The sequence below is a fragment of the Garra rufa genome, chromosome 15 (assembly GCF_049309525.1).
Source record: "Garra rufa chromosome 15, GarRuf1.0, whole genome shotgun sequence".
NCBI lineage: Eukaryota > Metazoa > Chordata > Actinopteri > Cypriniformes > Cyprinidae > Garra > Garra rufa.
Window position 1 is genome coordinate 3,611,235 of NC_133375.1, and position 14,728 is coordinate 3,625,962.

The 14,728-nt window shown below is 36.8% G+C and overlaps 2 protein-coding genes across 2 annotated transcripts in view; both read left to right on the plus strand.

The window, feature by feature from the left end:
- The window catches only part of kctd9a (potassium channel tetramerization domain containing 9a), an 11,084-nt gene extending 3,666 nt beyond the window's left edge, over positions 1-7,418 (plus strand). The window contains exons 6-10 of the mRNA XM_073819147.1: positions 484-626; positions 714-863; positions 966-1,071; positions 4,016-4,149; positions 4,243-7,418. Of these exons, the coding sequence (XP_073675248.1) occupies positions 484-626; positions 714-863; positions 966-1,071; positions 4,016-4,149; positions 4,243-4,359 (650 nt within the window). The 3' untranslated portion in view covers positions 4,360-7,418. The remainder of the gene's footprint in view (positions 1-483; positions 627-713; positions 864-965; positions 1,072-4,015; positions 4,150-4,242) is intronic.
- A 3,446-nt stretch (positions 7,419-10,864) lies between these two features.
- ankrd39 (ankyrin repeat domain 39) lies at positions 10,865-12,508 on the plus strand. The gene is made up of 4 exons (XM_073819731.1): positions 10,865-11,181; positions 11,274-11,377; positions 11,476-11,679; positions 11,780-12,508. Exons 1-4 carry the CDS (start codon positions 11,010-11,012, stop codon positions 11,924-11,926), a joined length of 627 nt encoding a protein of 208 aa, XP_073675832.1. The 5' UTR covers positions 10,865-11,009; the 3' UTR covers positions 11,927-12,508.
- Positions 12,509-14,728: the final 2,220 nt, after the last annotated feature.

Below are 14,728 nucleotides of genomic sequence, written 5' to 3' on the forward strand. Positions count from 1 at the left end.
AAAATGTATATAAAAGTTTGGTGTCAGTCAGATTTTTAAGATATGCTCACCAAGACTGCATTTATTTAATCCAAAATACAGTAAAAAACAGTAATATTGTGAAATATTATTACCATTCAAAATAACTGTTTTTCTGTTTTAATATATTGTAAAATGCAATTTATTCCTGTGAAGCAAAGCTGAATTTTCAGCATCATTACTCCAGTCTTCAATGTCACATGAGCCTTCAGAAATCATTCTAATATGCTGATTTGCGGTTTAAGAATCATTTCTGATTATTATCAATGTTGAAAACAGTTGTGCTGCTTCATATTTTTATGGAAACTGATTTTTCAGGATTCTCTGATGAATAGAAAGTTTTTTTGTAGCATTATATAGGTCTTTATTGTCACGTTTGTTGAATTCAAGGTGTCCCTCCCAAATAAAAATGAAAAAACTTCTTGGGATCGGTAAGAATCTTACAGGTCCCAAGCTTTTGAAAAGTTCTGTATATGCATATATTTATTTTTTACATTTTGTTTTTCATGCAGAATTCTCATCCACCTGAAGACCACTCTCCACTCTCACGGAAGGAATTTGTTAGGTTTCTGCTAGCTACTCCAACCAAATCAGAGCTACGCTGTCAGGTAGAAGACATTTGTTTTGGATTTCTTCAGATGTGTGTCTTAGTTTGATGTAACACTAAAATGTCTTTTCCCCTCTTTCCCTCTTAGGGTCTTAATTTCAGTGGAGCGGACCTTTCTCGGCTAGATTTGCGCTATATCAATTTTAAGATGGCAAATCTGAGTCGCTGCAATCTCACCTATGCAAACCTGTGCTGCTCAAACCTGGAGAGAGCTGACTTATCTGGAGCCAATCTGGATGTGAGCTGATCAAAACCTTTTTTTGAATCTGTCTTTTACTGGTTCTAATTCTTTTAAACTGATATAAAGCCTTGCTTGCTTACTTTCTTGCTTGCTCTTCAGGGTGCTAATCTTCAGGGTGTGAAAATGCTCTGCTCCAATGCAGAGGGAGCGTCACTGAAAGGATGCAACTTTGAGGATCCCTCTGGGCTCAAAGCCAATCTAGAAGGTAAAACTCCTGAACACAGAAGCCATCGTTCAGCTTTATAAATAAAATGACATACGTCATTCATTGCTAGTGTTGTCAAAAGTACCAGTGCCATGTCGATAGGTAAATTTAAAAAATGTAACAATACTAGCCTTTCCGCAATACCGGTTGTACTCGCAGTACAAAGTTTGCAGTAGCGGCTGAAAGGCGGCTGCTTTTCAGACATTCCCGTAGTTGTTTGAGGTGTCTGTGAAAAACATCAACACAGGGTTGCACAAGGTGCTTAAAGTTTGAAGCACTTGAATTTGACTTTTTGAAATTTAAGTCCTGGAAAACCCTTGAAAACAGCCATATTTACGAAAGGGTACTTGAAAAGTACTTTTGTTGGGTCTTCTATTGCATGTGCTGTTTGCTTGGGTTTCCAATCACAAACATTTGGGAACGCATATAAAGTCTGGCACACTTATTGTTGCACTGTTATCATTTACAAGCTTGGGGCTCTTCCTCTGCATATACTTTGAGTTTGGGTTGCTTAACGTTTATCTCCCTAGATTTGTAACATAAATTATTTATAAACCTATGCCAACACAGGAGAATACATCAACATATTTCTAAATGTGTGATTTGTTGTACATTGCGATTTCAATATAAAAATTTAACCCCTCGCTTTGAACTTGCATGTGGCCAAATATTAAAATCATATGGATTTACACATTGTTGAATCACGCTGTAAAGTGAAACATTTCCAGGCCCTCTTTCACGCTCTGCAGGTATTTGTTATATTACATAATGTAATTAAGTTGGTTGTTCATTTTATTTATTGGCATATTGCTTATGTATTTTAACAGTGTTGTTGCATAAAACTAAAGCCTGTTTTTCTATTTTTATTGCTAAAAAAAAATTGATTACACAGCTGTCAAAATAATCCGTAGATTACTTTATTACCAAAATAATCATTAGTTACGGCCCAAGATTAGTTAAAACATTTCAAAATAAAGCTGCATTGTTTTGCTTTTTGTGATTTAAAAGACAAAATATTTTGAAATTATTGAAAGTATAGCTTTCATTCTTCAGGTCAATCATATATTCATTAAAGAAACACCTGTTTAAATATGGAAAGCGATAACTTTGCCATAGTATCCTTTCAGATGTTAAAGCCGTGTTGTTCAAAAATGTTAGAATCTGAAAGATAATAATGATATTGTTTGATAAGTGAGATCTATGTCCTTAACACTCCTGGAATTTCATTTTGCAGTATCTGCACGAACCCTGTCAACAGTTTTTGTTTACAACAGTTTTGCAGCATTGTAGCCAATCAGTTTGTTGCACGTGTGTATGGAATGACCAATCAGAGGCTTTTAAGCTAGAATTTTAAGTTAGAATCAACTCAATACTCCAGAGTTTTTTCAGCATGAGCTCTATATGCATCACAAATTGTTTCACAATAGAGTGTAACAGTCGGGTTCCCGTAACAGTACCATTTGTTTTCTCAATAGGGAAAATGATTTTTAATGATAACTGGTAAAGTTAGATTTGATCAGTGCATTGTCAATCAGTGCAAGTGCAATACATCTGCCACTTGTTCTGTTACCTGTAATGTGTTTTATTAGTGTAATTAATAGAGGTGCAACGATAAATCGATTCTGCGATGTTCTGAATGCATCGCGATTCTCACTTGAATCGATTCTGACCTTAGTTTTTAACAGTAGATGGCATTGCACGCTTTAGAAACAGCCGTACTCAGCTTCCTTTCAGTTCCTTACACACAGCACTTAAACCTAAAATAATCATTCAAGTTCAAAGAGGTTTACAGTGGGCTGGGTTTACATTAATCTTGCGTCATAAAAGCTACTTGCATTACTCAGCCGAACTCACAAGCACTCTTCTTTGTGAGCATATGAGTGTGCATGTCCGCCACCTACTGGTCTGGAGTGTGGAACATACACGGTTCAGCTATAGACTATTCAACTGTTATTAAAAAAAAGAAAAATCCAACAATTCAAATCTTCAAACTCTTTCCATTAATCTTGTCTTTTTTAAATACTTATACAATTCTTCATATATTCTTGACTGCATTTGGCCCATAACCTAAAAGTGTCTTTAAAGATACTATTATTTCCCATCAGTTCTAGTTCTTGGAACATCTGATGTCTCTCCATTTCAAATGCTATACACTTGAAAGAACATGCTCAACCATTTCTGGTAGTCCACTTTTATCACAATAACCTGTTTCATGTTTCCCTATTATGTGCAAACTGTTATTTAATGCTACATGTGCTATTCTCAATCTAGATAGAATAACCTCCTCTCTTCTGTTTCCATAACTTGCTGTCTTTACCAACACGTTCCTGGATCTTAAATAAATGCCTCCCTTTTTTCATTTTCCAAACTTTTTTAAAAAGTAGCCTTGAGCGTCATCTGCTGTTAAAAACTAAGCTCAGAATTGATCAGAGAGAGAATTGCTATGCGTTTGGAAAATCGTAGAATCAATCCACAAAACGTTTTATCATCGCACCCCTAGTAATGAATCTTTTTAATGCAATTTCCAACATAATTGAACAGTTTTTGAAGGCTACATGCTAATGTTTTTGCATATTATTTATATATTGTTTATATAAGTAGGGTTGCAGAGGGGTGGAAAATTTAAAAAATGTTCAAAAGTTTCCGACAATTCCTGAAATTTTCTGAACGTTTACGAAAAATCCTGGAAAGTTTCCAAAATTGTAGCTTTTTGCCAACCATACTTAAAATTATTAAAAACATTGATAATTCACTTTTCTATTTCATATTTTCAAATCGTTAAATAAAAGTAGGTACAATAGTAATTAGCTGCAGCCTGCGGGACTGAAATTGCTATTGAGAACTGGTACTTTTACTGGTGTTGGCACAAACTACTGACATTTGGTACTGTGACAACAGTGTTTCATTGCGTCTGGTTAATAAATATATTCTCTGTGTGCTTTAGGGGCTAATCTGAAAGGAGTTGACATGGAGGGCAGTCAGATGACCGGTATAAATCTGCGTGTGGCGACGCTGAAGAATGCTAAGCTGAAGAACTGTAACCTGCGTGGTGCTACATTAGCCGGCACAGATCTCGAGGTGAGACAACCGTGTTGATTGTGTGGCATCTAGCTACATTCCTGATAATATAAAACTCCAAAAATGACACACTTTCTTTCTTTAAATGTGCAGAACTGCGATCTCTCAGGCTGTGATCTACAAGAAGCCAACCTGCGTGGTTCAAATGTGAAAGGAGCCATATTTGAGGAGATGCTGACTCCTCTGCACATGTCTCAAAGTGTGAGATAACCAATTACATTTCTCCCTGCCCGGCAACCTCACCAGCCAGCTATTCACAGCTCTCCCCTACCCCGACCCCTTTTTTGGTTTCACGCTCCTGTGAAACTGTATGCAATACTAGCACTTGGTTCGCCCACCCCTTCTCTTTGAGCTTTACTCTCATGCACTAGTGCACATCCAGGGTCTGTAGTCATGGCCAAAAATAGCAAAAGTAGTAGAGAATCCAAATATTTGAAAATGCTGTTTGTCAAACCAAACATGTTGCTTTTGGTTTTGTTGTTATTTATGCTTTGAGTTGAACTTTAGTTCAATTTTACCGAATGTATGTTTCATGTTGTGTTTGTCTCAAATAATGAAGTCAACATTTCAGTACAACCAAATATATCTGTAGAATTTTAGTTTAATCAATGAATTGTAGGCGGTTTATGATAAGGCTTACTGTTGCACAGCTTACTGCAGGCAAAACAATCTCATAATAGCAGGTTTTTGTATATCTTAAACATCCCATATAACTGACAGGTCTGGTTTTAAATATGCAACACAAACTCTTATATGTAAGCTCTTACATATTCTGTTTTTTTTACATTTGCATACAGTCAAGCCCGAAATTATTCATACCCCTGGCAAATTCTGACTTAGTTACTTTTATTCAACCAGCAAGTTTTTTTTGACCGGAAATGATACAAGAAGCATCATTGTGGAAAAAAAATATTTCTCAGCTTTTATTTGTGGCATGTCCAAAATTATTCATATCCTTTGCAAACTGTCACAGCTTATGGGGAAATCCAAAGTTCTATACCATTCCAAATAGTCCAAGCTGTTCTAAAGCATCCTAATTACTCTGATTCATTGGGAACAGCTGTTTTAATCAACTCAACAGGTGAAAAACAGAAGCTCTCTGCTGTTGGTTTGTGGACAGTCATGGCTAAGACAAAGGAGCTCACTGAGGACCTGCGGCTGCGTATTGTGGCTGCTCAAGTCAGGAAAGGGATATAAGACCATATCTAAATGTTTTGAAGTTCCAGTGGCTACAGTGCAAATTATAAAAAAATATAAGTCGTTCCGCACTGTGAAAAATCTCAGAGGACGTGGTTGGAAGCCAAAAGTGACACCTGTGCTGGCCAGGAGGATAGTGAGAGAGGTAAAAAGAATCCAAGGATCACCAATAAGGCCATCCTGATGAATCTGGGTTCTGCTGGTGGCAACATCTCAAGGCAGACAGTCCAACAGACACTGCACACCGCTGGGTTCCACGGATGCAGACCAAGGAGGACACCACTTCTCCAGATAAGGCACACAAAAGCCCGCTTGGCCTTTGCAAATGCTCATCTGGACAAAAAAGAAGACTTCTGGTCTTCTGTTTTATGGTCAGATGAAACAAAAATTAAATTGTTTGGCCACAATGATGTAGCCTTCATTTGGTGTAAAAAAGGAGAAGCCTTCAACCCTAAGAACACCATCCCCGCTGTCAAACATGGTGGTGGGAACCTAATGTTTTGGGGGTGTTTTTCAGCCGGTGGACCAGGGAACCTAATCACAGTAAACAGCACCATGAAAAAGGAGCAATACATCAAAATTCTCAACAACAACATCAGGCAGTCTGCAGAGAAACTTGGCTTTGGGCACCAGTGGACATTTCAGCACGACAACGACCCAAAACACACAGCAAAAGTGGTGAAGAAATGGTTAGCAGACAAAAACATTAACGTTTTGCAGTGGCCCAGCCAGAGTCCTGACTTAAATCCAATTAAGAATCTGTGGAGAGAGCTAAAGATCAGGGTGATGGCAAGGAGACCCTCCAACCTGAAAGTGTTGGAGCTCATTGTTAAAGATGAATGGGCAAAAATACCAGTGGAGAAATGCAAAAAGCTGGTCAGCAATTATAGGAAGCGTTTGATTGTTGTAATAGCCAATAAAGGCTTTTCTATTGATTATTGAGAAGGGTATGAATAATTTTGGACATGCCACCTTTTGTTCAAATGTAAATAAAAGATGGCTAATCATTTTTTCCACAGTGATGCCTCTTGTACATTGTCTTATTATCTTCTGGGAGACGTCTGTGTCATTTCTAAAAAAAAAAAAAATAAATAAATAAAAAAAAAAATTCTGGTTGAATAAACGTAACTTTAAGTCAGAATTTGCCAGGGCTATGAATAATCTCGGGCTTGACTGTATAAATGAAATTGTTTGTTTTGGTTTCTGATTTGCCATTTGTCATTTATCTACCTCCCATACAACCCATTCTATTTTTAAGTCATTTTTAATTTTTGCATCCATGTTTCAACCAAATGCAAACTACGTTTTGCTGCATTTTTGCAACACCTATTAATCTTTAATAACTGTGTAATAACACTTGGTTAATATGCACAATAATTAACCAGTGGTGCCAATATGCTGGTTTATAATATCACTATATTGTATGTGTAAATGTTTCACTGTTCTTATTTTTTCCCTTTTTTTAATCCTGTTTTAATTGAAGTGACCACCAAAAATTGTCATTTCTCATGTCACTATCAAATCCAGTGCTTCCTTATTTAATGTTTGTCACAATATTATGTTTGTTCATCAATATTTGTTAACATTTTGAACATATGAAGCACTAAATTAGGACTTAAACATTCAGATCCAAAATATTATGTGTAAGACTGACAAAGTAGCACAGTTATGAAATGCAACTTAGGTCTTAGTGCTGCTCAACTATTGCTTTACAATATCAGCTGACGTGGATTATTTGCTGCATGGTTAAAAAAAAAAAATCCAAACCTAACCATCTCTGTCAGAGATTTCGTTATTTGTTATACAACATGCTGTTATTTTTCATTTACAAATGTTATTGTAGGTACTCTATCAATCCTGTTCAATGAAGGCAATCAAAATAGACTTTTGCACTTAAAGTGTGATTCTCTATGTATATCGGACCCTTTGGAAAGGGTGCTAGCTGTTTATTTATGTATCAGGCTGTATTTATGTAAGTGGTGGAGGGGAGGATCTATCTATTCTCTCTTTACCAAACTTTGTTGCACTCTATTACGGAAATGTGTTTCCATAAATAGACTGTTATAATCAAACTCCTATTGTCTGTCTTTATTTATTTGTTTGGATATGTAATGTATTACAATGATTTCTAAAGGATCATATGACACTGAAGAGTAATGGAGGCTGAAAATTCAGCTTGCATTACAGGAACAAATTACAGTTTAAAATTAAATTGCTCATATGTGTGCGTGACTGATTAAGTGCAGGTGCGTGTGATTAGAATTCAGGTGAGCGTGATCGCTGTGTGTGACTGGTGGAAGAGCCTGGCCAATCCGTGACAAGATAAGGCCCTTCTTCCTCGGCTGTGATCATTTAGAGCCCTTTGAAGCTGCATTTAAACTGCATTTTGGAAGTTCAAACTCGGGGGCACCATAGAAGTCCACTATATGGAGAGAAATCCTGAAATGTTTTCCTCAAAAAACACAATATCCTTACGACTGAAGAAAGAAAGACATAAACATCTTGGATGACAAGGGGGTTAGTACATTATCTGTAAATTTTTGTTCTGAAAGTGAACTACTCCTTTAAAGCACCAAATTTTAATTGCTCTAATACAAGATACACAACTTTGTATGGTCCTAAACATGATTAATAGGACCTGGGTAGGGTTGCACCAGCCATACGTAAGTTCTTACTTAAATTGGAAATTCCACACTGGAGGCTTAGTAACTACTAGCTAGTTTGTAACTAAATCTATACATTATTTGGTTGCACCAGTTGTTCGTAAGGCAGAACTTAGCTAGTAGTTCGTAAGCTCTCCGTAAAGCAATGCGTAGTCGCATAATATGACGTTTACACTAAATCATCCGATAGAAACCTTCAAAATACGTGAGCAAAACTTGTTTAAATGCTATGAATTGTAATTTATCCTTCATTCTAACTTCTTTTGCCTCACATATACTAACGGTAAAAACAAGTTTCCATTAAAAACGAAACAATAATAACATTAGTTTATATGTAAGCTATTTTTTGTCCAGGGACACATTTGTAAATAACATTCAGAGACTAACTGAAATAAATAAGAATCAATCAAAAAATGAACAAAAAAGAAATGACATTTATTTATTATTTCATCTGACATGCGCAACATGAAGTGCACAGAGTTGCGCTATAGATGGTGTGTTAAAGACGCGCTAAAAAAGAAACAAGTACGTTTATTCACATATTGTTCTCTCTCTTAATATGTATGTGAGTGTAAATGACAGCAGCATCATATATGCCTAAATGATTGAAGCTTGTTGATTAAAAGAGCATATTGATGCAGTTCACTCAGTCTGCTATTTTATTCCAACCGTTATTCCTGACCAGACGCTTCCGTAAATATTTAGTTTATACGTAGAGTTACGTTGAAACTAAGTTTAATGGTGCAACGCAAAAATATTTAGTAGTGAGTAACTTGTAACTTGTCCATTTACGTCGCAACTAGGCTAAGTTGTAACTTACGCACAGCTGGGGGGTGTTCCATAAAACAAGTTTACCAAATAAGTCAGGCTTATTTCAGTTAGTCTGACTTATTGTCACTTAATTTTACTCAAAATAAGTCAGACTAACTGAAATAAGCATGACTTCTTTGGTAAACTTGTTTTATGGAACACCCCCCTGGTGCAACCGGCCCCTGAATAGAACATGGTTAAACAACATACTGCTGTTATCACTTAGGGCAGTGATTCTCAACTCCAGTCCTTGGGGCCCCACTGCTCTGCACATTTTGTATGTCTCCTTCATTTAACACACCTAATTCAGATCATCAGCTCATTAGGAGAAAGATCCATGAACTGAACTCATTGCGTCAGATTCAGAAACATACAAAATGTGCAGAGCAGTGGGCCCTGAGAACTCGAGTTAAGAATCACTGACTTAGAGTGTACTCACTTTTGTTGCCAGCTATTTTGACAATAATAGCTGTATGTTGAGCAATTTTTAGGGGACACCAAAGGCACTTTTTAGTGAAATTGACCCAGGTGGCCACAAAGCATTTGACCACTGATTTACAAAAATAATTTCAGGTCTTTGAATTTTTTTTAAAATTATTTTATTAATTATTAGTTTTTCATTAAACTCCTAACCCCCATGCAGTTCCTTCACAAACCCCAGTTTTGGAAACCTTGACGTAATGTAATGTTTAATGCTGTTAATAACAACAAATGTCTTATATTTTTCTTAGTCTATGTATTTTTATGCAAATATGGTACAATATTATACTATTTAAATAAAGTGATAAACATCTAAAAGTATTCAAAAAGTAGTCTGATTATGTAAAATGTAATGGGTTATGTTACTAACTATAATTTTTGACATCCTGTAATTTGGAATCACTAACGGATTACAATTTGTAAGTAATCTACCCAGTTCTGCATATACGTGAGGTGCTTGGTGTTGCCTTAACACATAAGCCGCTTTTCCACTATCGGGCCGAACCGTTCTCAATGCTTAACCGTTCTGTTCCGTGCCGATCCGGGCTAGTCAGCACAGATACGGTTTGATTTTCCACTGTGGTGCAGATAACGGAACTCTTTGGAATGTAAATACAAATGCGTCAAATCGTTGCCTTGGGAACGCAAGAGTAGACGGCCCCGCTTCTACTGTTATTGTCCTTTTGGACGCGATATGCATATGTTTGAGTTTTTTATTTTTTCCCGGCACTGTTTTGAACTTTTCTTAATGCCCTTCTCTGCAAGACACTGCGCTATAATTTTAAAAACTTTTCGTTTCTCTTTGCACCCTCCAGCTGTTGTTGAATTTTTCTTTCTGTCCAAATATCAATATTAGAGCAAATGTTTCATCCACAGACCAAAGTGTCTCAGCCATTTATATTTATATTTACCGTATCTGCTTACTGCGCATCCGCTTAGCCATAGAGAAACTGGTAGCCAGGCAACAGCGTGGCGACGTCATGCACACGCATTTTACCAGCCCGCATTTTACCAGCCGAGAACGGTTTGTCGTTCCGTGCCGTACCAGGCTCAGGTGGAAACACAACTGGAACTGTACCCGACCGTTCTAAGAACGGTTCGGCCCGATAGTGGAAAAGCGGCTATAGTGAATGTTTTAAATAAGACTGGAGAAAGCTTCAGGGCACATATTTTAACTTCAGGTAAAGAAGTAAGCAAGAGGAACTAAATTTTATTTTATTTTTTTTGTGGTAATAAACCACGGCATGCCACGTATGCTGTCAATAGATCGGTCTTATGCTGTCAATTAAGATAATAATGCCAAAATATTTCCTTGTTAGGTGTAGTATTTATTTATTTATTTATTTTGAGTGTACACAAACCATTTTTATTCAGATCTTCTGCCTGTCTGCCTTGTCTGTTTTCTGTCTGTGAAAACGTGGGCAGTCAAACGGCATACCCATGTGCTCCAAATATATATATATATTTTTAAACCGTACTAGCTCAAAACTTGCACAAGTCAAGTCCACCGGAGGACTTTTATTTTGAAAGGTCGGTTTGTTGTATACAGAAGTTGCACATGACTTCACAGACGCTTTTTCATAACTCATGTGCAGGTAACGAGAGATTCATACACACAGATCGAAATATTTGTTGTTTAACCAGGATTTGACCTCGTTTACTTAAACGAAAGCAAAAGTGTCTACTGTTGCTATTTTATCAGGCAGCTAAATGTCACTGGTGTTCATAACACATATGAAGAATGCTGGCTGTATTTATGATACTTTACAGTTCATACCAAATAAACTTAGGATGGATTCCCATGGAAATCAATGCAGCTGTAGTGCCCATCGCTCAACACCGAGCGTCTATCAGTCTCTAGAAGAGATGGACTTTGAGAGAGGTACATTACCTGTTTGTATGTTCACACATATTATCATAACCCCTTATATTGATGCTTTATCAGAAGAGGTGAATTGCTTAATTTTTTTGTAGGTATATGGTCAGCTGCAATGGATGGAGATGTGGAGAGAGTCAGGGCATTTATTAAAAAAGGGACTGATCCAAATATAAGGGACCAGGCAAACTACACTGCTTTGGTTTGTTTTTAATAATTGACCATGAATGCAAATATTATTAATTGTGATCATTTCATAATGCATAAGCAATTCACAGATCTTCTTTTTCTTTGGAGCAGCATTATGCAAGTCGAGCTGGTCAGCTGCCAGTGTGTCAGTTACTCCTGGACTGTGGCGCTTGTGTGAACGTCCAGACCCATGGTGGGGCTACCCCGCTTCATAGGGCGGCTTACTGTGGACACCACAGTGTGCTCAAGCTATTGTTAGACAGTGGGGCTGATCCATGTCTGACTGATGATGATGGATCTACAGCCCTTCATAAGGTACTACTGGTCAACATGATGAATTGGTGAATGTTGGTTACAAGTAGCAGACTATTAGAAGCTAGTTTCTGAGTGTGTTTGTGTTTGTATGTGCACACAGGCTGCTGAACAGAAGCATTTGGCGGTTTGTGAGCTGTTAGTAAACCGCTTCCCATCCTTACGAGTTATGATGAATAAAAGATCACACACATCTTTCGATCTCTGTCCGGAGAATGACAGAGTTTGGGAGTTCCTGAGACCACAATGACATGAATCTTACAGCCCGCAGTGCTTTTGGCTTTCTTGTGAAAGAAAATGAAGTACCTTTTCAAAAGCTATGCCTTGTAAATCAGTGTGTCTTTTAGTTGGAAAGAGGCATAGTTGCTCAGGTTAGTCTTAATGGTCACTTTCCTCAGTGGAGGAAACCAAGGTTGAGTAAAAATGTGAGAAAAAAAATCTTTATTGGGGAGCCTGTGCTTTATGTTTTCTCCAATAGAGGGTGATAGAGTCCTGGTAATCCAGCACTTTATAAGCAAACCCAGGACTGATGCTTTGGAAGGACTTGAATAACTTCATAAACAGCTGTTTTCATGCCCAGATAAGTAAATATGAATATGATGAACTTTTTAAAATGTTTTGTTTGTATTAACTAGTTACAGTGCAGATCAATACAGTTGTCACTGCAGAGCCAAAGGTTAAATCCAGTGCAAAGCATTTTTTGTATGGCTGTGGTTTGTGTGTTACATTAAATGCAACATGAGTATAAATATGCTTGGAAACAATGTTGTGTTGTACCTCTTCATTATCGCTAGTAACCAGTGTTGGGGGTAACACATTAAAAGTAACACAAGTTAGGTAATAATATTACTTTTTCCAAGTAACTAGTAAAGTAACGCATTACTCTTTAATTGACAAGAAAATATTGGAGTTACTTTTTGAAATAAGTAATGCCAGTTACCTTTTCCCTTATTTATTGATTAAAAGCTCTCCTGTCCCCATGTTGAGAGAAATTGTGAGTAAGATGTTACTTTAGTTCTAGAATAAATGTGAACATGCATTAATTCATCTCACTCAAAAAAAAACTGATACTGTATTCCTCAAAATGAATAAAAACAGTGAAATTCAGCGAAAACCTGCAATAATTAAATATGCTAAATAATTCAAATATCCTTTATTTAATCCCATTTTATTAACCGATTTCTTTGCTGCGGACCTTCAATGATCCAATGTATCCATACTAATAAGCAAAAATTACTCAAGATAACCTAACATTTGTTTTCTTTTTTTATTGCTAACGAGTTAACATTTTTTCTTATGCGGTCTACTGTACAGATGTGAATTTACTTTTCTCTAAGCTTTTGGTGTGAAAAAATATTGCCAAAAATATAACTTAAGAAACAAACAAGATAAAAACAAACAAGCAAGCCCTGCCCAGATTTTAAAAGTAACGTAATGCATTACTTTCCATAAAAAATACCTAAAGTAATTAGTTACTTTTTTAAGGAGTAACTCAATATTGTAATGCATTACTTTTAAAAGTAACTTTCCCCAACACTGGTAATAACAATGATATATAATGCTTCCATGGACTACCAGAATATCATGCACTTGAACAAATAACCATAGTAATAATATAATATAATAATTTAATGACATGCCTGTTGATTGTGGGATGAATTTCTTGGATGGGCAATATGACCAAAATCATATATTGATCCAAGTTAAAATGTCCCACTTCCAACTTAAGTGAGTTCCAGTCAATTGTGGGTCACGTTAACCTATTTCTGTCAATTATGGCACAAAAACCAAATAATAAGTAAAAAAAAAAATCTGCCTTTTCTTTTTAAATATAAAAGACTGACTGAAAGCTATAATTAAGGTATAATTTTATAAATTTAATGTCTAATATGTTAAAGTTTGACATAAGGTACCTCCACACTATGCTTGTTTGTGCAGTGATGCCAAAAGACGCGTTTTGCTATTGTCGGGGTAGATCAATCTGCCCTAAACTCAGAGATCAGATATCCGACTTCAATCAGCGTTCCAGACCATTTCCAAGTAGGAGGTGGGCAAAAAAATGTATTGTATGATGTATGTTGTATGAAACGCAGCATAACTGAATGTGTTAACTAACATACTAAAGCACAAGTAAAATATTGATTATAATAATAACTGTAATGTGATATTTCAGTCAATAATTAAAATTATTTGATATTACAATTAAAGTTAATATATTTAAATCTTTAACATTACAAATGTGTAATTACAAATATATTTAAATGCATAAACAAGTTAAAGTGTACTGCCGTACATATCCACAAGCATTTATGTAACTGTTTACTCTAAGATGTTACTTACCTGCTATTACTTACCTGGTGAGTTTATTGTTCATAGAATAAGCATAATAGGTATTACTTCCAGATGATCATGTTTTCACATAACAACAACAACAACAGATTTTTGTGTATTTTCACAATTGCATAGTATTTTTATTGTGGCACACAGAAGTAATGCATTTATGGAGGATTCACAGTGGTGACAGGAAACACTGTTGCATCTGTGACAGAATCCTCTCAGACCAGAGCGGCTTTAGCAGGAACCTCTGGGACCAAGAGGTTGAGAGAGGAGCTCTGGGACTGAAGCAGCCTTGGACACCAGCTCTGGCTGAGGCTACGACCGCAAACACTGGGGCGGCCTTGACTGGAACTTCTTTGGTGTTCTTTCCCATCATGTGAGGAATCTTTGTGGTAGACATGACGGGAATCAGTGTGACCCGGTCGATCATGTCAGAATCCTCTGGGAAGTTTTGCAACTTGAGCTGTCAGGACACAGAGCTCTAGAGCCGTAGCAGGTTCTGAGATTGCAGCAGCAGGAACCTTCAGGCCAGGACCTTCAGCTCTGGGACCAGGGTGGATTTAAAAAGGTACCCTGTCGAGTGACATCTGCGGTGCCTGAGCCTCTGACCTCACTGACCTCAGCAGGTCCTGGAGCAGCAGCATTTAGGGCAGCATTCACATTGATTTCTTGAGCTGCCCTCATTTTTTTGGGACCTGGTTGCCTGTGGCAGGAA